Source organism: Rhipicephalus microplus, chromosome 7 (genome assembly GCF_043290135.1).
Source record: "Rhipicephalus microplus isolate Deutch F79 chromosome 7, USDA_Rmic, whole genome shotgun sequence".
Taxonomy (NCBI): domain Eukaryota; kingdom Metazoa; phylum Arthropoda; class Arachnida; order Ixodida; family Ixodidae; genus Rhipicephalus; species Rhipicephalus microplus.
In genome coordinates, this window is record NC_134706.1 from 85,157,910 (window position 1) to 85,182,594 (window position 24,685).

The 24,685-nt window shown below is 41.8% G+C and overlaps 2 protein-coding genes across 3 annotated transcripts in view; one reads left to right on the plus strand and one right to left on the minus strand.

The window, feature by feature from the left end:
* Positions 1–385, minus strand: part of Nprl3 (GATOR complex protein Nprl3) — a 106,121-nt gene extending 105,736 nt beyond the window's left edge. Inside the window, exon 1 of one of the 2 annotated variants that reach the window (XM_075869403.1) lies at positions 131–385. In XM_075869403.1, the coding sequence (XP_075725518.1) occupies positions 131–245 (115 nt within the window). In that variant the 5' untranslated portion in view covers positions 246–385. The remainder of the gene's footprint in view (positions 1–130) is intronic. The other variant, XM_037431373.2, reaches the window with a different exon arrangement.
* On the plus strand, positions 367–24,157 carry LOC119180228 (ankyrin repeat domain-containing protein 40). Its single transcript, XM_037431372.2, has 5 exons — positions 367–864; positions 4,660–4,808; positions 6,313–6,510; positions 9,741–9,883; positions 13,501–24,157. The coding sequence occupies exons 1-5, from the start codon at positions 593–595 to the stop codon at positions 13,822–13,824; spliced, it is 1,086 nt and encodes a 361-aa protein (XP_037287269.2). The 5' UTR covers positions 367–592; the 3' UTR covers positions 13,825–24,157.
* The last annotated feature ends 528 nt before the right edge of the window (positions 24,158–24,685 follow it).

Genomic DNA, 24,685 nt, shown 5'->3' on the forward strand with positions numbered 1-24,685 from the left:
CTGGAAAGAAAGAACAGCGAAGATTCGTAAACGCATCACTGTCCCACGTGGTCCTTGCGGAGCGTGCGCTACAGCTGACGGCCACGCCGAAATCCAGCTTTCACCCGCCGCCGTAGGTCATTTCACTCACTGTTGGCGTGGGTGTCACTCTCCGTGTCAACTGCGTACGGGTAACGGAACAGCAGCCGGTCTCCTTTACTGCCCGATTTTACTAGGTAAACTCCTAAAGGACTAGCTTCATCCATGATCAAGTCGTGACGCTTACTGTACCCGGTGTTGTCATCGTTCAAACACACACACACACACACACACACCTTCCGATACGACCTCGAATCACGTAAGCCGACGCCGAAGCAGTTTAGCAAAGTAGTCCCACGTGACGATAACGTAGTGATACAATGTTTGTTGACGTCTGGGAGAAACTGATACAAGATTTTCACATTTTTTCTTGTTAGATGTAATACGTACCTACGGCGTGTCTTTAGTAATCACTTTTGCTTACAACTTTACTACAAGAAATTATTTACTTATAAAGCCATAATTTGTGTGTAGGGCTTTGAAACTATTTTTTGCACGCGGATGTGCGACGTGCATGCAAGTGAAACACGGAGTGAAACAAACATGTTCCTGGTATCGCACTGAGCCATCAAATCTCGCTGGTGTTTCTTTTCTTGCTTGCGTGTGGGCTCATCTGACCGGCGCGACGGATTCCTTGGAAGCTTGCATTCAACGCATGGAGATAAACAAGGCGAAGATTCTCGAAGAGAAACTTCGGGAAGCGGCTTGCTACGGCGATGAAGACAGCGTGATCGCGCTCGTCGAGCGCAATGTGCGCGTCAACTCTCAGCACGACATCAACGGATGGTGAGTCGAGGGTGCAGTAAATTAGTTTTGAGGCCGATGAGCCCTTTTAAGTGCGCGCTTAACGAGTGATCTGCAGAACTGACGCGAGAAAAATAAATCCTCAAATGTGGGGGTCTCCCGAAAGTATGTCTTTGGCGCAACGCTTTTGTGCTGCGCCATGAAGCCGACCGCGTGTTTTGCAGGGGCGTCAACCTGATTTTTGGTGTACTCGTGATCACGCTTTGAGCCGAGGCACTGGTACCTGTTATTGCGCTCGTATTTGCTTGCGCGAGCTGTCAGCTAGCGTGTTCTTTTTTCGTCTTGATTGAATATTAAGAAACATCGCCTAATTTTCGGAGAAACTACTTGCGTGTTACGCAAGTGCGCCTTCGCCGCGTTGCTTACGTGTCGTGCAAAGAAGCTACTTTCTTCGCTTTGAGTGGGCGAAATGTGCGAATGTTTTAAAAATTCTCAAGTGCTATTTGCGCGTGTGAGTAGAGCCGTGAAAAAGTGTTTATCATTAGGTTATTTTGTCATAAATTCTTAATCATTTTGTCCGCTACTTTCTCTATTGCGACGTTTTGCACAGGTAGTGCAGCAATGTTGTTTAACTATCTATAAAGGCTTGAATATTTATTACAAAGTTTTCCTAACGTTGAATGTGTGCTACCATGTTCTGACATAACTTTTGGTTCAACACAAAAATTATTGGTGCTACTGCTTAACAAATATTTGACATATCTTGTTGTTTTTTGTCAGCCCCATATTTCTAAAATATAAGTTGGCTCCTTTCTTTGACGGGCTGATTGATTGATTTACTTCACTTATGAAGTAAATCTTGCATGAATATTGACATAAATCTTGTGCATTTAAGTGTTCTTGTTGCGTGTGCTTTCAAGATTGAAATGATTATTGGCCTTAATTGACAAAAAAGTATGTCTATGCTTGTGTACTCTTCTACACAGTATTATGTTTAGTCATTTTTGTTTTGTCATACACATAGCAGAAATTTTACGTGGTGTGCATGTTGCCCATATATATCATTGTAGTTTTTAGTAAGCATTGTGCAAACATTTGAAATTTTGAATATGAATATACTCCTTGCTTTTTTTTCTTGGAGGTTTTAGGAATTCAAGGCTGTTGAATATTACTTTACATTCAAATATTAAGGAACACTGTCATATATTAGAGTTTATGAAGAGAATTACAGATAGAAGTCATGGCTGTTCGAAGTAGTTTCATTTCAATATCATAGACGTCACTGTTGCTGAGGAAGCAGATGAACTACTTTGCATATATTCAGCAATTCCTTGTCTATCAATGAACGTCTTTTTTTTTAATTTCAAACAGCACTATTATTTTGTCTAAATGTTGGAAAACCAGTTTTATTATTTGCATCACCCACCGTGTTGCAATTTGCATCTCTTTAGAATCATGCATATTGCTGTTGTAAAACTTCACTCTACTCCTTCGACATTCTGTGTTGCTGTGGTTCTTTTTTTTTTTTTCTGAATCACAATAAGCTTTGCAGAGCAGCAAATTGAGTTCCTTCATATGCAAACAGCTTTACGTGTATCAAATAATATTAAATATCTTTCTCCATTTCTTTTTTATCTCACAAGAACTGCACACAATCTTTGTACAGTTAAAACTCGATTTAATAAAAAGTTATTTTACGAAGTTTCCCCACTTTTTAAAGTTTCTGATCTTGCAAAGAAATTTCGATTCCCCGGCAAATACCCATAGAGTTTATTGTTGCCACCAACTCGATTTGACGAACTAGTTTAGTCACCAAACCTTATATACAGAAGATTTCTCTCAGACGATTTAGTGAAATAGTGCTAATGTTCTTCTAATTTTGGAAGAGGCGGGTTTCCGTGTGAGTGTGCGCTCTGATGCTGCCGCATCAGAAGATCTAAATGCCATATTTACGGGCCAAGCTTCGTTTTGATGAGGTTGCACAGAGTGCCAACACATGGAGCAATAGACATGGCAGCCGCTGGCGTTCTAGTGTACTGGATACGCCAGAGACTGTGGTGGTTGCATTGGTTATTTCATGGTTTATGTGACGGATAGTACTGACTGTCACCTTCCACCTTTCCTTCTCGACCTGCTGACACAGTCACTGCATTCATTTTTTGTGCGTTGGCATATTGGAGGCCGGTTGTAACACTCACCTAGCTTGATCATCTGAACATGGTATTTCTTATGTTTAAGCTACCCACGGACCACCTTGACAGACATTTCAGTTGCGAATGCATGGGTCCAACAGAAACATTGCTACGGTAGCTTCTGCATTCTACTATATTACAATTTTATAGGCTTGTGCAAACATTCGAGCGAATAATGTAGTATTTTAATTTGCTTTGAATGGAATTTAAATTATTGAAAATTTCGAATTATTTGAAACGAACTAATAGTTGTATATGTATATTAGTCTGCATGTGACACCCTGTAAAGGTGGTTGCACAGGAGTGGAGAAATGCCAAGCCGTGAAAGCACCTATTTAGGTATATAAATCAGCATGTAATTTCTTTGTAAAAATGGTTTTACTGCAGTGAAGTCGTGCTAAACCATTAAAATATATATCCAGGAGAAATCTGCAATGCTATGAAGCCTTATTCAAGGTTAAATGAGGATACTACCCTCACATCAATTTATTTTTTTAAGTTTAAGAGCTTGTTATACTGACTTATATGCTCAAAGTGGAGCCCATTTTAAAAAGTAACATATTTTACAGGCTATCACTTACATTCTACCGAAAGTCAAACTGCGCTACTGTTCGAAATTGTTTCCGCTTTTCTTGATGCAAAAAATGGCATTTGCACAGGCTTTGTTTCAATTTTTTAAATAGTGTGCAGGTTTGCTGACTCATGACAATTATGCTCATTTTTCTGTATAGTATGCATTATATATACTATTCAAATTAGATTCGATCGACCGAAATCACTATTTGCTTCTAACCTAAAATTCACTATTTGCACAAGCCTACAATTTTAAGTTTCAAAAAAACTAAAAAAATTATTTTAGCATTCCCATCACTTTATAAATGAGAAAGCATTCAGCATTAATTTTTATGTTCAAAGTAGTGAAAATAACTGTATTTTATTCAGTTCTGAACTCCTTTTATTCAGACACTGTGGCTTTTAATGTGATGCATTAGAATTAGTGAGGCGAAAAAACCAGTGGTGTAATTTAGGGCATGCAACTTGCCATACACGATAATCAAGGTAAAGTTACCATTATGAAACTAATCAATTTTGTTGAAGCGTGTTAGTCTATGTGCATATAGTTAAACGCCTTTATAAGAGGCCTGCTCTGGGCAGCAGTTCTTGTCTTTTATATGAGATGTCTCTTGTAACAGGATACCTCGTATGCATTTTCTTATCAACCCATATTTTACTGTGTCTCTCTGGTGTCTCTTATACCCACCTGTCTCTTACAAAGGGGTTCGGCTGTACTACCGTAATTACCCACATAGTGCCTGCACTTGTTAATGGTGGTGAATCATCCACAGTCAACTACTCATTCTTACAACAGTTTCTTAAAGCAGAGTAATGATACTTCTTTTGCATTATTGAATGCTTCACGCACTGTGACAGTTTGTCTTGGAAAAATTCACAGGATAATCTTCTTAGTGATTCGGTTTATGAAATTAAGGTGCTTAACTTACATTTTCACCTGTTTGTATAGTTTGCATTTACATATTTCATTGTTCGTGCCCCATAATTATGGTGGCACATCTATTATAATTCGATCTCGGCAAGTAAAATAAAGATAAAGTGCTCGTTCGAGTGTCCAACGCTGTATTTTCAGGACACCGCTGCACTGGGCTTGCAAGAGGGGTCACATTGCTACCGTGCGGTACCTGCTGAGCCAGGGTGCTGACCCCACCATAACAACATTCAAGGGAGAGACGCCAGCCACACTCACCGACAATGAAGACATCAGGGCCTTGCTTGGAGGTGATCATACAAGGTTCACGCATCAAAGCCGTTATCGGGCAATCGATTGGTATTGTTCTAAAATGACGTTGGACAGTCCGGTGTATTGCGGTCCATTTGCATCCTTTTCGGGTGCGTTATGCTAGAAAAATTTTATGATGTGAATAATGGTGGTTAGAAGTTAAAGGACTGTTTGCAATTTTTCTTGTGGCTGCTGTACTAAGTACTATGTAATCTTCTTAAAGAGACATCATAGTGAAACTGTGAATCAATTTAAGTTTACTTACTATGAAAACTTTCATGCCTTTAATTTCACCATTATAGCAAAAATAGCTGTGGGAGACGGCCATGTCTCTCTTATTCTGGCCCATAGTTGGAGGTGGCCACATCTGACAACATCGGCAGCATCCACGTGCACCCCGCCGAGCACCAGCCACTACAATGCACCACACGCACACATTGTCACCTATCTGTTTCTCTTTAGAGTTCCCCATGCCACATTTATAAATGTGGATAAAGTCAAGGTCATAGTTGCACTTCTAAATTTTGCAACGAGATCTCCACGCATAACATCACCAATGTCATAGAGTATTTTGTTGCGTGTGACATTGTGTCAACGAAATTTCCTGAAACTTGGTACGTTACGGCTGAGCCCCCTCAAAGGACAATGTAGTTAATTTTAAATGATTAGCACCACGTGGGCCACAGTCACAAAATTTTCTCCCGTAAGATTTTACGTAATTTTCTCCCGGGGCAGCGAAGACAGTTAGAGCGGGGGTGGGGGGGGGTATTGAACAAAATGTGTTTTTATCTGAAAACAAGGCTTTTTTTATATCCCATCTATGGATCATTTCTGCAGGGTATTCGGCATGAGGATTTGAGAAGCATATCGATGCTGATATCCAGAAATCGATGCTGATATCCAGAATCACTGAAAAATGGACGCCGATTCCTATAGAGTTTTTGGTCTGTCTGTATGTTTCATTCAATGGAGACTTTATGTGAGGGCTCATGAAAAAAAAAAAATGCTTTAGACCAGTCACGTCTTTGTAGCCCACCGACATACTTATTAAGATAATAAATACATATGGGACAAAAACAGTCGTGTGCAGGCCACTAGCAAAAGGTCTGCGGGCTGCGTGCTTGAGACCCCTGATGTAGGTACTGGAAGACCTCATCAAAATATGACGTCATAGCTATTTGTACAGGAACATTGCAGTGGCGTGCGCACCCGCATTTTCTTTTTGCATGTTTCCTCGCTTAGCAAGCGTTTTCTCGCAGAGAAGACGCTTGCTTGGTGTTGTGACAAAGTAATTTTCTAAGATGAGTAAGATGAGTTTTCTCCTTAGTGCTCTTTTAAATGCAACCTGAATAGACGAAGACTGGTGTGCACCACCCAAATGTAAAACCTATTAAAAAAAGGGCACTTTCATGTTGATGTCAATTCTATGTTAGCTACTTTTGTTTTCACAGTAATACAGCCTTGACAGAAAGGCCTTTATGGTTGTGTGTTTATACTACACAGAGGCTGGACAGGGTGATGCGCCCATCTCCACGCCATCGCTGCCAATCACCCCTCACTTTCTGAGTCACCCCAGCATGGAATACAAGGTAGACCTGTCGGAACTCTCGCGGAACACCAGAAACGTCGACGCAGACCTTCCCGGAAAGCACAGCCTGCCCCACGACAATGGCCAGTCGGATTATTCCAGCGGCCATCAAGGTACGCAACCACTACACTCAATGACAGTTGAGGAATTCAGTGGTGAATTGCCTTTTACGAGAACAAATGTGTCCTTTTTGCTAAATTATGGCTGCTGTCTCGGCTGAAGTTTTTAACTGCTGAGCTGATGGGCTCGAGTTCAATTTTTCTATTATGGCAGCTGTATTTCTTGTGTTGCCTGTGACTGCCCATATTGACTGCTAGGCTGTACACAGGCCCTTCTAAGGTAATACGATTGCATAGAACAAAGTCTCAGCTTGTAAAACGAAGAGAGGTGTTGTACTTGCCAAAACATCAGATGTACAAGGTATCATTGTGACGCGAGATCAACCTGTGCAGCCGAGCAATGTACACATCGAAGCCAATAGACAGCTTGCATACTTTCCAAGAAGCTTGTACATCTGGGTGCGTAATAGCCGATTGCGATTTGGCTTTCATTCATTAAAATTCGCAGTTCTTGAATGCACATGCTGTACTGCCAAGATAGCCAACGAACAACCATGCTCAGTGATGAATTAACGTGTTAATGGGAAATGCTTGTTGACCTTGCACTGTGTAATAATTACTGTGCGTTACATGCTTCATTCATACAACATACTAGTTTAAAAATGTACTCAAGCTAAGTTTCTGAGCCTAGCATGAAAAAGGCATTTCAGAAGAGTACAAATTACTAGATTCAATATCGCCTCTGAATAGAGCACAAAATACTTGGAAAAAATGTTTGTTGCCTTAGAGACGCTGCTAGGGTATTACATTCTTGTGTGAAAGTACTCCACTCTCAGAGTGTTTCCAATTCACCAAATACTCTGAAAAGTATTTAGGGCAGCGTATCTTAAGTAAATTATTTAAGGTGTGTACAAGATTTGCACAGCGCAAGAAAATGAGTAGTTACAGCGTAACTACGGAAGGAAGACACATAGACAGAAAAGAGTATACAGCGCTCCTTCCTGTCTGTGTGTCTTCCTTCTGTAACTACTCGTTTTGTTGTGCTGCACAAACATGTTGTTTCCAAATCACCAACTAGCCCAAGCATCCACCTTATCAAATCTAATGTGCTGTCAAAAGAAGCCGAGTTCAGTAATGATATCCATTTCACAAGAAAAATCACATATCCACAGAGTAAATGATGAGTGGGGCAAAGCGTCCTTCCGTGCATGCGTCTGATCGCGTTCGAGAATGCAGACAGCGCATGGGTAACACCGACGAGACGCGAGCCAAGAAAGCTGAGCGCGAGCGTCTTCAACGGGCCCACCACTCTGCTTCGTTCATGCTCCACCAACAATCTGCCATGTACAGCGACTATCCAGGAGACTGAGAGAGGCACTCGTTCGCTCACTATACAGACTGCATCTGGGTAACACCGACGAGACGCGAGCCAAGGAAGCCGAGTGCAGGTGTCTTCAATGCGCCCGCCGCTCTACTTCGCCCATGCTCTACCAACGATTTGCCACGTGCGGCGACTATCCAAGAGATTGAGAGAGGCACACGTTCATCGCCCCTCAGAAAAGTGCGCGCAACAGCCAATTATAAAGTAGCGGCACTTCGGAGAGTAGCGGCAAAGTAATGCCATCTAGGATATGAGAAGAGAAATGGTCATCTATTTTTTTGCCTTCTTTTCCTTCTCGTTTTTTCTTCTCCTGGTAACGCGTGACTAGTCACAAGGTTAGACTATAAGGAGCTTCGCCTCTAAAAAGACAAAAGCAGGTTTGAAAGAAAGTTACTCATCAAACTCACAGGAGGCAAGCTCTTTGCAGTGTGAGCACTAGAGGTCTATGTAAGTTTTGCCCACTTTTTAAATTGTGAATGGGAACGACCTGACCACAGACATTAAAACAAGAGCCGTGGTAGTTGCTTGATTTATTCTGAATAAACACAGAATATCTCATCGCCTGCACTGAAGTGTCACCCAGCACTAGACCTTTCTTTTTGTACAGCCTGATATTATCTGTTAAAAGTTGTGCCAACCAGCAGTTCTGAACAAGTTATATTTACCAGAAATACTATTTGTAATGTAACTTTTGCTCTAAACTGGAGACACAAGTAGGACTAACTTTAAAAGCAATCGCCTGGATGTTAGTTTTCAAGGAAAGTGCTAAGTTATTGTGACCTGGTGATGCAGCTATGACCATGTTCATCTATGCTGTGGTTGTCGCTTCCACATTGCATCATTGCCTTTGCGAATCTGTAACTGCATTTGATCAGGAAACAGAATGTGAAACAGCAGAGAGCCAGAAATGTGAAGCAGAAGTGCATCTTTATCAAGCTCTCTGAAAAGAGCCATATATGTTAACTCTAGCGAAACAGGTACATTTTGCCTTAACATGTCAGCATTCCTTTGTGTCTCATCTGAGCGTTGCAGGTACGGATACCATTGAGTCATGCCTATCCTCCATGGTTGATTAGTGACTATAGTGCTCGTCCGCTGACTTGAAGATTGCATGTTTGATCTCGATCGCGGCGGTTGCATTTCGACGAAGGAGACATGCTAGAGGCCCGTGTACTGTGCGGTGTCAGTGCTCGTTAAAGAGCAACAGATGGTTTCAGGAGACCTCTGTTATGGCGTCCCTCATAATCAGATCATGGTTTGGAGATGTCAGACCCCCGATATTGTTCTTACATTCAGTTACGCCAAAGCAACAACTAGCTCCTATCAAGTCACTACGAATTCGCCTCCAGGCTGCTCTACATTGACTAGGCGAAAGCGCTTTCACTGTTGAGAAGATATTGGGACCGTGAGGCCACCCATCACCATTCTGAAGAGCAGTGAAAGCACTGCTGCATTTTCTCAAGGGCACTGGTCTGATTCGTCGTTTGTAATGTCAAACGTGGAACTGTTACGTCGGCTCAAACAGTGACTTTTCTCTCTTTTATTACTTTCTTTCCCGCTTGCTCTCTCCTTCCTTGTGTAGGGTAGCCTACCAAGCACAGCTCTGCTTAACCTCCCTTCCTTTCTTCTATCCTTATTCTCTCTCTGACAGGTGCCCCCCATGTTGCTCAGCTGTGGATGTGTATAACAAAGCTTTTTACCTCAAAATGTATCATGATTGACACACTAGTTTATATTTTGGTTTTTGTGCACTTTACATTGTAGCTCAACTCTACATAATAATTTTTTATCGGAAGTCATGTACTGTCTTCTTTTATTTGTGTGAATACCAGTTTTTTTGGAATAAGGCACAACAATTTTGTGGCAAAAAAACTTTTTCTCTCTCTCTTTCTTTCTGTGGCAGAAGAGACAGATCTGGTGCTCAAAGTGAGGATCGCGTACCTGGACGACCCGGACTTCATCGAGGTGGAGCTGCCGAGAACAGAGCTGACATTTGCCAACCTGCTGCGCACTTGCTGCGACGAGCTGGGTGCCGATTTAAAACGGGTCAGAGTCGCAGTCACACTGCGTAGTTTGTATTGTCACATAGCGGTGAAACAGGCCTCACTGATAAAGACGAAACTCTTTACTGGGCTCACTTATGCTCAGAAAACTACTTAAAGGTTCACGCGATGCACACTCTACACTGATAGCAGCGATTGCAGTCGTAGGCCATCGGTAATCTGATCGTTAGTGAAACGCATTGTCTTTTATACACATTTGATCGCAACTTTGAGCATTATAACTGGTATAACTTGAAGCATTATAGCTCTAGAAGAAACTATAGTGCTCTCATTATGAATGCAAACTCATCGGAATAGTCCAAAATATTGAGAAAGTTAGCAAACATTGTGACGCCATCTGTGTGGCGGCTCAGCGATCAGTGAGAGCAATAGATTCACAACATAGACTGTGTAAAGGAAGCGATCCTGCACATGTTTGTAAAGTACACGCTCTAGCCAGCTTGCTCAGAATTTGCTCTTTAAGCAATTCAACTGTTATTTTTACAGTACTGACAGAATTGAGTGGAAGCTAGCAAAGTGATCTCGAGTCAGCGTTCTACATTTTGTTGGCAAAAAGCAACCGACAGAATCAGCATTCTCCGTCATACACACCTAATTATTTTCTGCCGCACCATAATTCATTGAGCAACGCAGTTCACGGTCTTGCAGTTTGTGAATGAAAATGCGTCAGGAAAGGGGATTTAAATGTACTCCCCTTGTTTGCCTTTGCCCCTTAGCAATACTGTGTGGGAAAGTGAAACTGCACGCTGCCGTTCTCTTGTGTTATCTGATTGCTAAGACATTGCGTGCAAAGCTGGCACATGACAAAGTTAAAACATTCATGTATCCCGAGCAGTGTCTACAAACGGAGATCAACTACAGCACAAAGAACTTATCGGAACTGCAATGGCATTGCTAAGTGCAGCACAAGCAGTTCGGTAATCGTACGTTTTACATATGCCTATCCATATAATAGTTGTGTCTAACACAGGTCAGGCACAGCTATCATCATTTACTCAATAAGCAAGCAAAATGACTAGGAAAAATGACTACAAACATCAATTGTGACGACCTATGCTGGCTTACCACACGAATCGCCCTCTCAACTCAAAACACTCTGTCACACGTCTTTGTTTCGTTTGAGTCCCAAAAAGAATCCTGCACTACTAACTTTCTGAAAGGCTACCTGTTTTATCAAACTTGTTGCCTCTGTGCTCACGCATGTGCATACAATGGTGGCATAGCAGACGTAGAGACGAGAATTCGTAGCACGTGAGTGAACGCTGACACGACTGCAAATGGCTGTTTGTGGTGCTGGCGGCTTGCTGGTGCAGTGAACAGTTGCACCTCTCATAGGTGCTGTATGTTTTCTATATATTAAAGCTTGAAGGATGGAACACATTCGAGAGGTTAACAGAGTACAAGGCAGCTTATATTTATAACACATTGTACGCAGTATTACAGAATTACATACGAAAGACACTTGCAAATAAATCATCTGTAGGACATTCTTACTCCATTTGGTGAGACTTGTTGAGAAGGATGAGAATGGCAAAGCCAGCTTTTATAGCCCCAATGATCGATCTCAAGATTTTCATTGGCAAATGGTTGCCTCTAACTCACCCTATAACTGAGTAGTTAGTCTGCCAATTGTCCCAATTACTCTAGTCAACCAGCTCGATTGATGAATTCACCGCCCAATGAATGAGCTCATTTTAAGGTCACTTTTTTCTGCAGATATTTGGGCTATGCTTGCTGAAGAGAAAACTTGTTCTTAGCTATGCCGTCAGCCCTAAACAACCTACAAATAATAACAAGGTCAATCAAGGTCAAAACAACAAACATAAGGTGAGTGCATGCATTGAGCCTGATGCACTGAAATTCCGTGTTTCGTTAATTACGGCATGAGAGGGGCGACGGGCTTATTTGCGAGAAGCTCTCTTATGGCCGCCCGTTCCTCCTGCACCAAGCTGGAAAGTGAACGAGTCAGCCATGTTGCAATCGAAGATCAGTCACTGACTCACTGTACATGTACAGATCACGATCGTCTTAAAGGTCAAGCTTAATCTGGGTCTAGCCCAGTTGGCATCAAAAGGGACAGTGTGACTTTGGCATAAAACAGCAATGTCCGCAATATCACTGGGACACTAAAGGCAAATAACAATTTACATCATAGTGAAAGATCAATGTTTGAGACTGTCTAACACTTTGTTATTATCAACAGCGCTGTTGTACTTATAAGGAAATTATGGAAAATGTACAACACCATACATGCCACAAGTGGGACATTTTGAAATGATCTCAATAACATCAGTGCATCTGACTACAATCAACTAGTAATGAAACTTGGTGCAATAAAAAATGTTCTATGTATTGCAACACGTTATAAAATGATGCTTCTCTGTTTAGGTTTCATTTATACAAAAAAGAACCGCTTGACAGTACCATAGTGAGGCCCTTTTGAACCAGACAAGCACAAAATTTTCATTGCATAACCATCGTGTTTTCTACGCCTGGTGTGAATGCGTTGCAGCGACATAGTTACGAACAAGTTGCAGCGACATAGTTATGAACAGCCGAACCCCTTTATAAGAGGCACTGCTATAAGATAAAAATGGGTATCGGAGACACCAGTTTGCCTACACTAAAATACGGGTTGATGAGAAAATGCATATGAGTTACCCTGCTTATAAGAGAGATCTCATATATGAGACAATAACAGCTGCCCAGAGCATATCTCTTATAAAGGGGTTAAACTGTACCATTTTTTTTTCCAAAAATGCCAGGCAAATACAAACGTGTCAGTGACTGTGGTTGCACAAAGCGTCACAAGATGTTGGCACCATCGTCCAGTAACCCTGCATATTTACAACTCTTCGCGTATAGTGGCGGCCGCACAGTTAAGGCGGGAAACGTTGGGCGAAGCAACCGCTACATTAGAGAGGCCCATTTTTCAGGTGGGTGGCTTGAAATGCACTAACACCGTGCATTCAAAATAAGCATTTGCTCGGCACAAAAGTAGCACTGCGACATTTCTGGATTGCTATTTTAGCCACCAACAATGACAATACTATCTGCCTTTAGTGTCCCTTTAACTCTTTGAGACGCCGCATACACATTTATGTACACAACTTGCTACCACTATTTGTCAACTAGTGGCCAAAAAAGGGCAAGATTGCACCTGCTGCATAACAAATATGCCTTCATTTGGCCATGTTCGATGAATGGTTCGATATGCCACGTTCTGCAAGCCACACCAAAAGTAACATTTTTTTTTTATCGAAATGAACATAACTGAAAACGTAATCGCGGCACATCTCTAGCCTTCGCTTATATTTTTGAAAAAAGCATAAAATGAATTGCTTTCAACATAATTACACATGTATTTGCAGTTCAACTAATACTATTCACTCTAATGCACATAAATCAATATTAATGATTTTAATATTTTAATAGAACGTTATTTTGATGTCAGCATAAAAATGGGTTTATTATGTTGCTATGGTATTGAATTTCTCGAAGTAATTTTCTGCAAATTTAATGAATGTCCACACGACGTTTTATAGGTCGTATCTGAAAGGGCTAAGCATCGTGTCATTGCTTGTGGCATACATCTTGCAGGTACGAAAGCTTCGCAAGCTACCAAACACCATCCTACGCAAGGACAAGGAGGTGCAGAGGCTCTCCGACTACCAAGAGCTGGAGCTGGTGTTGGACAACATCCAGCCGAAGCCGCAGCCGAGCACGAATTCAGCTCTGCCCACCGTCTCGGGAGGGAACGTGAGCACCGCCCTGAACCCTGTCGTTCACCTCGCCGGCCTGCTTTCGGGCGCCAACTACAACTCACCGCCGGGATACCTGCACAACAGCACCGGTGCGCCGACACCGGCACAGACGGCATTCGCCAAGTCAGCTTACTGCGTAAACGGAACCATCCTCTACTGAACGAATGGGTCCACCTAGTGTAAGGCTCAACAACGGCCTGCTTTTTTAAGTGCGGTGTTCCCGGTCGGTCATTTCCAACTGTGTCGCTATTGGCTGAAGCTCATTGGCTGAGCCAGCAAGCAGAATACCCGCATTTCTAGCAACACATTGTGTTTGCTACCATGTCATGCAAAACTGAAGGTTCATCCAAAAGTGACCGACCGAGAATATGCCACTTGAGCTAAAGCTTTCCTTATGCAAGTGTGTCTCATGGTTAAGTGACGTGTGAGCATGTTTCAAAGGGGTACTGACAGGATAATTTTCAGTTGTCACTTTTTTTTGCATCAAATGAAAGGCCGAAAGAGCCTAGAAAATGTGCTTGTAAGCATGAGTGCATTCTAAAAAAGTGAGCTATACATGGTACTTTCAAAGCTAGTTTCGGTTCCTACTGTTCCTCAACATCACAACACATAGCTCTATTGGTGCCGCACAAGTACCCATTTTGGTTGCTTTGGTGCCTGATATCATCCTAGCTGGCTAAAGTTGTGCGTGAAGCCACCGGAATTAGTACTGCAACCTTACAGCACGCTAGTGTCAATGTCAGTAGCTGCGTCATGCAAGAATAGATTTTAATGTCAAAATAAAATGTCTTATAAGCATTTTATATATAAGCCAATCAAGAAGGGTATAAGGCAGGGGGACACAATCTCCCCAATGCTATTTACCGCGTGCTTACAGGAGGTTTTCAGAAGCCTAGAATGGGAACAGTTAGGGATAAGAGTTAATGGAGAATACCTTAGTAACCTGCGCTTCGCCGATGACATTGCATTGCTGAGTAACTCGGGGGACGAATTGCAACTCATGATTACGGAGTTAGACAAGTAGAGCAGAAAGGTGGGTCTTAAAATTAATCTGCAGAAAACGAAAGTAATGTACAACAACCTCGGAAAGGAGCAGCGCTTCGAGATAGGTAATAGTGCACTTGAAGTTGTAAAAGACTATGTCTATTTAGGGCAGGTAATATCCGCGGAGCCTAACCACGAGATTGAAGTAACTTGAAGAATAAGAATGGGGTGGAGTACATTCGGCAAGCACTCTCAAATTATGACAGGTAGATTGCCACTATCCCTCAAGAGGAAGGTATATAACAGCTGTATCTTGCCGGTACTTAGCTACAGAGCAGAAACCTGGAGACTTACAAAGAGGGTTCAGCTTAAATTGAGGACGACGCAGCGAGCAATGGAAAAAAAAATGGTAGGTGTAACCTTAAGAGACAAGAAGAGAGCAGAGTGGATTAGGGGACAAACGGGGGTTAAGGATATCATAGTTGAAATAAAGAAGAGGTAATGGACATGGGCCGAGCATGTAGCGCGTAGACAGGATAACCGCTGGTCATTAAGGGTAACTAACTGGATTCCCAGAGAAGGGAAGCGGGTTAGGGGAAGACAGAAGGTTAGGTGGGCAGACGAGATTAAGAAGTTTGCGGGTATAAATTGGCAGCAGCAAGCACAGGACCGGGTTAACTGGCGGAACATGGGAGAGGCCTTTGTCCTACAGTGGACGTAGTCAGGCTGATGATGATGCTGATGATAAGCATTTTCTGATCATGACTCTTGCTCAGAGCTGTCTGCGCACAGAATAGTTATGTGGCAGAGTCACTTCACCTTCGAAAATTGGTGTCAGTATCCCTTTCACGACGGATTGGCAAATGCTTGGATGACCATTCACGGGTGTTGCCGAGTGATGGTAATGGCACCATCTAGTCACTGCTGACCAGCACCTGTGCGCTGGCTAATTATGGTGCCTAATTGAGGTTAGGTGGAGAACACTGTTTCATCAAGGATAGGAAAAGGTGCGTGTGAGTTAGTAACAATCAAGAGGCATTCGTGCTGTGGGCTGTCACAACTTGTCTGCACTTGTGCACCAACATGGAATGAGTGATGCAATAGTCGAGGAAGTCACAGATCACTGTACTTAACCACTACTTGCCCTTCGGCTAGTCCCAACGATTGACAGCTTGACGGCCAAGGCATTGACCAACCACAGTTTCTGTGCGGTGATTCCATAGCTGTGCCACGCGAGGGTCTGTGAATATTCAAAAATTCCTGATTTCAAGTCGTATGGTGTCCGATTCAATACGATCTTCGAATCAAATTGACATTATTCATGAATACAAGCCTCTTAATGTGTCAACTGCACCTTAATAACTACAACATTGATACAAGTGCACGGTAAACTTTACACTCATGGCAATAGCACAGGCATGAAACACAGGAGCTTATGTAGTGTAGCGGGCTACGTCACTCGCGGAGCCGGACTTTATCACCTGTACTAAAATTTTGTGCTCTCGCTGAGAGATTGTGTACATCTGAACAACCTCTGTATTCATTCGTGATGCTCCATTTACGATCTTATCGCTAAGAATATGAATGCTGCATTGCGAACATTACGTTGTATTAATTTTAAAATAATGTTCTTGTAAGTATAAGTTTGCCCAAATAAAAACACATGTTCACAGGAGAAGGTATACAGACAAGTGCGAAATGGGTGTTCAGTATTCGGAGAATGATTCAAATTCTCTTTGCTACTGTTCAATTTGTATTAAATTCTGTTCCGAAAGTTGCCACTTGAACTTGCCTGTCATGGCTGACAGCCCCGGCACCAGTTCAATATGAACAGCCACAAGGCTTTATCAAATGGATAATCGGTGTCACAGCGGCTTAACTCTCGGGTGTAGATTGCATAGGTGTGTACAAACGTCACCCAAGCGATGGTAAGATCAAATGTCAAAGAGACACTTCAACGCCGTGCTGTCTTATCGTAGGATGATGTTACCATTATACTCTGCCAATGAGAACTAACAATGATGCCAACGAAAGTATAGGGACTCTCCTAGCTCACGAATCTCTGGCCGCAAACGTTTTTCTAGTCTGTCGAGTACAAGCAGAGTTATCACATATTATTACAGCACATGCGCCTTATCTTTCGGCTTATGTCACTATGGACGTGCTGGAAGTTACGCATGACAAGAATCCCGTGCGTGGCCCAAGGGTTATATCACTATGTGCCATGTATTTCAAGACAGTTATCGTTTTGCCACGAAAATATTTTATTCAGGTGTCTATCAAGAACCAGTTTGACTTCTGTTGTGTAAGTGACATCAATAAAAGGGCACGTAAACAGCTTGGATGTAAGCTCGAGAAAACGGACTTTAGTCGTGTAGTTTCCACCAAAACATCAAACCTACGACTTTTAATCTTAGTGAGCCACTGCATGATCTAGGAATCAGACATAGCGGCCTTTATACGGTAACTGAGGCTTTACAGTCGAATCCCTCTATAAGAGACACTGACATAAGAGACAAATAAATGGGTATAAGAGACCTCAGTGTGCCTAAAGTAAAATACGGGTTAATAGGAAAATCCATACATTGCACCCTGCTTATAAGAGACATCTTGTATAAAAGACAAGAATTGCTGCCCAGAGCATGCCTCTTATGAAGGAGTTCAATGGTACTTGCCAAAACCATGATACGATTCCAAGGCATGCCGCAATGGAGGGACTCCAGAAATTTCGACCATTTGGGTTTTTTTAAGGTGCATCTAAATCTAAATACACGAGCCTCTGGTATTTCACCCTCCATCAAAATGCTGTAGCCACAACTTGGATTAAACTCGCATCTTTTCGTTAGCAGCTGAGATCCATGACCACTGTACCATAGACATGATATGTCCAAAGAAAAAATGAATATGAGTTGCTTGAGGCATTTAGGTATGGCGGTGTAAGTCTGCTTTTACTCAGTGGAATAAAAAAAAAATTTTTCCTATGTAACAAAATTTGAAAGAGGTGTTACAGGGCCCCTTTAAAAAGCTACAAACAAGCATTGCACAGGAGTCTTGGCACACACTCTCAATCTATTTCAACAGCATTTGATGTAATATTTACGTATTGTTTTATCAAAACAGGATTATTGCACAAAGAGACGCCAAATCTTACCTGTTGAACCGTACACCATTACGTCTGATATAAATAAAGCTAACCAGTACACAGCAGCATGTCAAAGTTACAAACATGGAATGTTTAACTACTAGTCTGCAAACTAAGTTTACTTTTACCATTTAACTTATCATGTTAAGCATTGAAGTTAGTGTTAGCCATGTGTTAAACCAAATGCCTCCCTGGTGTTGACCGTCGAGCGCCGAATTCCGAACAATAGAGCACAAAAACTAGAGTAACCTCTGCCGAAATGTATCTTCATCAACTACTAAAATAAGTGTCAGTGTAAAAATAAAAGAGCATTACACCCATAGCTGACTTCAGGCTAAATAAGTAGCCATATTGTAAAGCTTGTTGGTGTTAAAGAGTTCGATAGCACGCGGATTTCCAGGCATTGTACTTCTATGTAAGTTATCTCAATGTTTAGTACTTGAAGCTGCTTTTATGTGAAAAGTAAGCTCAGAACTGTCTTTCCTTATCTTTGAAGCCGGGCTGTGAACACTGTGTGTAAACAGTGTTAAAACATTGTGGTCTTCACACGTCTGTGTCGCTATTTCGATCTCTGACAGTTGCTGTCACACAATAGGTTGTGATCCCAGGACCCAGGCATATCCCTTACGCACGGTGGGTTTTGATTGTACATAAAGTGTGGGGGCAGTTTGTTTTGTACATAGCGTATCTGGGAGGTCTCAAACTGTGTTTGTCACTGATTTTCATTGTCACGTTTCCATATGTGCATTTTGCTTGATCTCCCACGCCGACAGCGTGGTTTGTGTTTCTATGTGTGTTAACTCGTGAAAACGATCTGGGTTGCTGCATACGCAATTCTCAAGTCCACTGATGATGACATCGTATGCTGTGTTACATTCTGCTTGGCACTGCATAGCGCAAGGTTGGCAAGTACCTACTTACTACTCATCACTAATTTGAGTGGAGGCATTATGCTCTTCTAGTCTGACTGCAACAAACTTCTGTACTAGTTATAAAGCCTCTCTGGAACAGGGGCAAATTCCAGAAAGGCTTTATGGCTGGCCCAGACAGGCATTTTAGGATCCAGCCACTCATTTTAGGGGGGGGGGGGGTCACTTGAATTAACACTGAAAAGTCATGACTTTTTGTATTTCATTAGCAGAAAAATTCCTCCATAGCGTAAATACTGTTAGTGTGTGCTCATAGTGGTTTCAATCATTTGTGTTAACTTGGAATAAGAGGTGGACTACAAGCACTGAAGTCAGATGGGGGTGCTGACACAGATTTTAGGGGGGGGGAGGGGGTATCGCATCTACCGCCCTTTCCTCTGGATGCGCCACTGCTCAGGGAAACAGGTTTTTATTGGAGTTCATGTGCGAAAATATAAAAAAAAATTTGCCGTTTTTGTTACTGAAGCAGAAAAACACAAATGCCACTAATAACACTTATTGGTAGTGATGGCTTTAGAGCAGCAAAACACCTCAGAGGCATTGCACCTAGACCTACGTCAAACGAGGTGCCCGCATTGTTCACCTAACTTCTGTTTTCAAGACTTCCAACAAGAAAAATATGTATCATTACCAGCTTTGCAGCCCTGTCAGGATTGCTTTTGCTATTTAGTCATAATAAATATTGCCCGAGTGAAATTTCCATCCCGTTGGCTAAATTGCCATTTTAGTTCCATTCAGAGCATGCTCGAAAGGAGCTTAGTTTAGCTCTTTTAATCCACTTTCCGTGCCTCAGTCTTCCATAAGTCTGAGTGAATTACAACGATGCCGTATGAGGCTCGATTCGAGGCTGGAGCCAGAAGTGCATCACGCTTCCGGGAAGTTGGGTTCACTGGAACTTCAAGATTTGCAGAAAGTACACTGGCAGCTATCTACCAGTGGCTTCATCGATAATACCATCTTTGTTGCTGATTTTAAAAGCACGTCACCTGTACCAATGACTTCCGTTGTAACGGATAGTATGCGATGTTTAACATCATTGATAATCGTTTTGTCACAGTTGTCAGGTGTTTCAAGGCGATTGTCTCAGTAACTGCTATGCACTGACTCATTGTGTAAGTTTTCTTCTTTTTGTACGCAATTATTTATCATTTCGTGTAAATACTTGTAAGCGCTGGCACTATAAAACTTCATTCCATGGACACATTCCTTTACGATAACTTTTTGACCTTTCGAATGACTTTTTTTGTAGCAAGTGTACACCTCTTTTCAGGCTCACTTATTTTCCGACATCTTTACAAAGAAAGTGCACAGCCGACTTCTACTTTTAATCATTATCTGCGAGCTGTCAATTGTGTGTGTCTGTACAAATTTTTCTTTTTTTAGCATCGCACAGCAAGTGATAAATTGTGAGCGTTTGCAATTTTTTCGCATGGTCTTACCCAGTTTAACTTCATATTACACCACGCGGGTTTGTGTCTTGTCTCAAGTCTTTGCGCAGAGAAGTGCCTTTCTTAAAATGTGTCGTTCCATTGCCATTTATTTTGCTGCAATGTTTCTTGTTGTCGTCAGTATGCAACAAGTGTGCAATGAATGGTCTGTCTTACGTTAACTGCACTTCTTGTAATATGTGTAAATGTCTTTTTTCGCTTTGTCAAAGAAACATCGTTATTTGTAGAAGCCGTACCGCGGCTTTCAAAAATGATCCATCCCTTAATGACTTCGCAAGCATTTTTCATGCTTTCCTGGAAAAAAAAAAAAAGGTTGGTTAATAAGATCTGCACAACAGCTGCACGACACTGGTAACAGGATCAGAATTCAAAGAATGAAAAGTAATCTGGTGTTGGTCAACTGTCCTTTAACTATAACACAATGCAAGGCAATGAATTCTTTTTTCATTTCTTTAATCTCACTCACTAAAAACGAGTGCCCTCACCGAGTCACGTTTTCATACGCACCTCTCAACAGAAAGCCTTTGTCTCAATGTAAACGTTTCACTATTTGCAAATTTCAAGGTTGCCGTAACAGCAACTCCAAAGCTTGTAGTGATGCGTTGTGGCAGTATGACCAACTGCAGTATTACTTGAAAAACTAGTTTACATTGTTTGATGGAGCAAAAAAAAACACGAGAGTGCTGCTATAAATAACGATTATCTCACTACCAATTCTTTACTTCAACTGCACCATACAATGCACAAGCCAACGCAGCTTTTGCGTGCACATTTTTTTGCGCATCAAATGTTGCTACTAGGGTCACTGCTGCTGTACACTTCTTCGGCAAACCAAAAACTGCCAATGATAAATTTACGGACATAACATTCTTCCCTTTAATTAATCTCGAACATTGGTATCGCCTCAGAGAAGTGGCATGGTTATGGACCATTCCTGAAAATGGCATTGTACATTAGTAGAGTGTGTGTATTCGTAGAAGCAGCGATGTAGTGTTTTGCAATGCCTGGAGAAGTGGCGCCATTTTTTCGGCGAACACTATTTCGTAAAAAGCTGTTTTACATCAGGTTTTTGTTTACTGAAGTAAGAGAGATGGAGAGCTGATTGTGTTAGCTCTTTAAAATGTTCTCACTCGAATGGTACATGCAAGGATGAAGCTGAAAATGAAGCTGTTAGCTTAGCGGTCGAAAAAAGTGCAACGTTGTTACTAGTGTTGGCTGTTAGTTTCACTTGCTGTAAAATCCCGAGCAAGTGACCCCTTCTCCTTTTTCGGGAGTGTTAAAATATGCACCAGTGACCGAGAAATCCTACTCTACCCTCTCCTTCTGCCATTTTTTTTTTCTTTTTTCCAACTTATTCCTCGCTACTGAATCCCACAGCAGCAGTTCCTGGGTACCCAAGTTCTGAGAGTCTTTCGATAGGTGCACAATTTTTTAGTACATTTACAGTGTCGTGTATCCAGACTGCCTTCCAAATTGTCAAAAAATTTGAAAAACATTGTTCCCCCGCCCCCCAAGTCATAACACGCGAAACTTCGCACAAGAATTCTCTCTAGCTCAGTAGAAGCGGCAATGCATGCGTATTTGATGCAGCATTTATTTGAAGCACATGTGTGAATTTTTCTCCAAGAATTTTCCACCACCAACTTGAATTTCAGTCTGCGACTAGTCAAGGAGTCGGACGCTCCAAATATTGTCCAATTATCTTTCACCATATCGAGCTACTTGCTTGGGATTTTACGGTATGCTTTTAGGGACCAAGATGCAAGATCTGCAAATGCAAGCTTCCGGAAAAGAGTGCTTAGTGGAACCGTTGTATGACATACTATGTCTACATCTAAGCAGGCAGTAATGTGACTCCGTATCAGCGTATGACAAGAACTTCAAAAGCGAACTATTTGCAAATGTTTTGCTTGTACCATATTACTTTGTCAGATCAACTTCACAGTGCATATACTTGTGCATATTGGGAGCTTTGTAGTTCAGTAGATCAAACATGCGATTTGAATAGTGTAAACACGCCCAACTTCATTTGCGGCACACTACAGGAGCTCCTTTCTTAAATGTGTTGATCATTTTGGCTCTGCTTTGTAGATGATCAAGTTGAAAGCACGTATCATATTTTACGATGTGTGCTGAGTGTAATGTGCCTCGCCACTGCTGTTTTCATTTTTTGCCGAGTTAACGGCAGCGCCATAGTCCCAAAAATGTAGCCCAAGTCTAATTTTTATGTACATTCACACCTTGCTGTAATGATGTTGTACCCGCTGATAATATCTGTGAAAAGACATTCGCAGTCAAGTCTGTACAAAATAAGCACAGCGCTCACGGCTTGTAAAGCGGAAATTCAGGACCAAGTAATGCACGCACTTTCATTTCTACCGTGTTCGGTTTCGGTCCCATCTAAACTCGGAACGCCTAGATGAAAGCCCACATTATCGTTACAGGCCAGACTCGTATCAACATGTAGTGGTTATCTCGAGCAATTCTCAATACCAGTCATTAAACTGAAAATTTTGATGTTATATTTCGATCCACAACACTATACATGACACAAATTCCATTGCTGCTATTAGACACAAGAAAACGTTTTCATCCTTGTTTTTTTTTATTATATGACTATTTGACTGTTGCCATATTTAATGGCACAGCAAACGCATGACTTGGAAGAGGCAGCTTATTGGCATACCCTACCGTGACCGTCGAACACTGCTGGGATAAACTAGAAACGCACTACCTGCCAGTGTAGAAGCACACACCACGGATTCAAGTTAGTGCCAGCCAAAAAGAACAGTTTCTTTGCATACTCAGCAGTGTTAGCAAAAAACAATGGCAGTTCTTTTGCTTTTTTTTGTTTTGTTTTATTCTCATTAGTTTTGCGCACTGAAGCATGATGCTGTAGCTATCTGAATCTTTCTTCTTTACAACAATATCAAGCCATTGCGTCACCAAAAGACTGTGTAATCTACTGTGCGACGAGACATTCCAAATGTCTATTTTCAGTCCACATTGTGTGTGCAGTGCGCTAGAAAGATACGCAACTGCAACATGTGCAAATGGCATAAGTCGTAGGCTAGACAAACAGAGATGCGCACTTTCGAGCGAATTTCATTAGCAGGGTCAGTGAAGTTTTTTGTAAAGGACGTCTACAGCTGTGGAATGCTACGAACTTGTCCTGACAAGTGCTCTACTTTAAAAAATGCAATTGTATTTTTTTATTTGTTTTTCCACACTTATATGTGCAATAAGGAAACAGTTCGGAGTATCCTGAATATTGGGAATCGGGGAGATTGATTCAAGCTTCCCTAAAAAGAATGAGATTGTGACCGCAACAACTCCTATTGCACAGCATATTTGCAGTAAGCGCACTAGCAATGAAAGAATTGGCTGAAACTTTATTTTGTACAGCTGCCATTCCCCATTTTGTCTTAAGCTCTGCTGCATCCATTCTGTTATCCACTCGAAGAGCTACAATTTGTGAAGTGTTGGAAAGCACAGGTACTCTGCACTATCGTTTGAGCAAACAAGATAAGGGTGACGCAGGTGCAGAAGGGAAGATAATGAAAGCATGTACCTCGTTTAATGTCGTCTCTATTGAGTTTGTCACTGTAGCATTTGCGAGAAGCCGGTTATGCCAGTAATCCTTATAAAAGCAGCATATTTCAGACATCGGTGAATTCGTTATCCCTGGTTTCACACCGTCAGGCTACAAAACTAGCGCAGCTGTTTCGTCTGATGAACATCGTATGCATGAAAAAGCATGTAGATTTCTGTCTTACTATTTTCTGACTGAAATCTAGATTTTTTTTTTCTTGAGCTACAAAGGACATGTCTGATTTTCTAAATGTTTCTCCTAACCCAATAGCAGCAATGCGACAAAAGAAAGTGGAATGTTATGGAGTCTCAATGGAAAGTGATAAAGTATCTGAACCAAAGATGACTGTTTTGTATTCACTTTGACAATAAAGCGTTTCTTTCTTCGCCGACAGAGCATCGAGAGGCTGTGCATGTGTGTGCGCATGAGCACTGTTTCCAATCTCAGGGTTAAAAGGGCCTTGTGACACAAATGAAGCACAAAGCCTTCATCAACTGTGATATGCACTGGTACAAGTAAAATGCACAGCTACAAGTTGTAGTCGTGCAAGGAATGCACGACTACAAGTAAAACGGGGTCTGCTGCAAGTGCAGTCACGCGTCCACTATTCATGGGAAGACACTTTCATGCCACAAGATGAGTTAAAGGTCACCCTTCAATTCTCCACTGTATGACCTTACAGTCGTACGTCGGCAAACACACTCAGACTGAGTCCCGAGTCTGAGTGAGCCTTGGTGAGTAATATTTTCGCGAGTCTGAATACAAACGAGTCCGGTTGAAGGAAATTTTGGTGAGTTCAGTTTCAATGAGTTTGTCTCAGGAAAATTTTCTTGTCTGAGTGAGTCCAAAGCACAAAATATATATTTTTGAGCGAGTCTGAGTGAGCTCCACTTTTTTTTTGCTGACCTAAGGTCATATCTAGTCAT

Bases quoted from the DNA above. Each gene is read 5' to 3' on its own strand.
- LOC119180228 (XM_037431372.2), top strand. From the start codon at position 593: ATGCAAGTGAAACACGGAGTGAAACAAACATGTTCCTGGTATCGCACT. The intron at 865-4,659 runs GTGAGTCGAGGG...CTGTATTTTCAG, and splicing joins CAGCACGACATCAACGGATG to GACACCGCTGCACTGGGCTT. The intron at 4,809-6,312 runs GTGATCATACAA...TATACTACACAG, and splicing joins CATCAGGGCCTTGCTTGGAG to AGGCTGGACAGGGTGATGCG.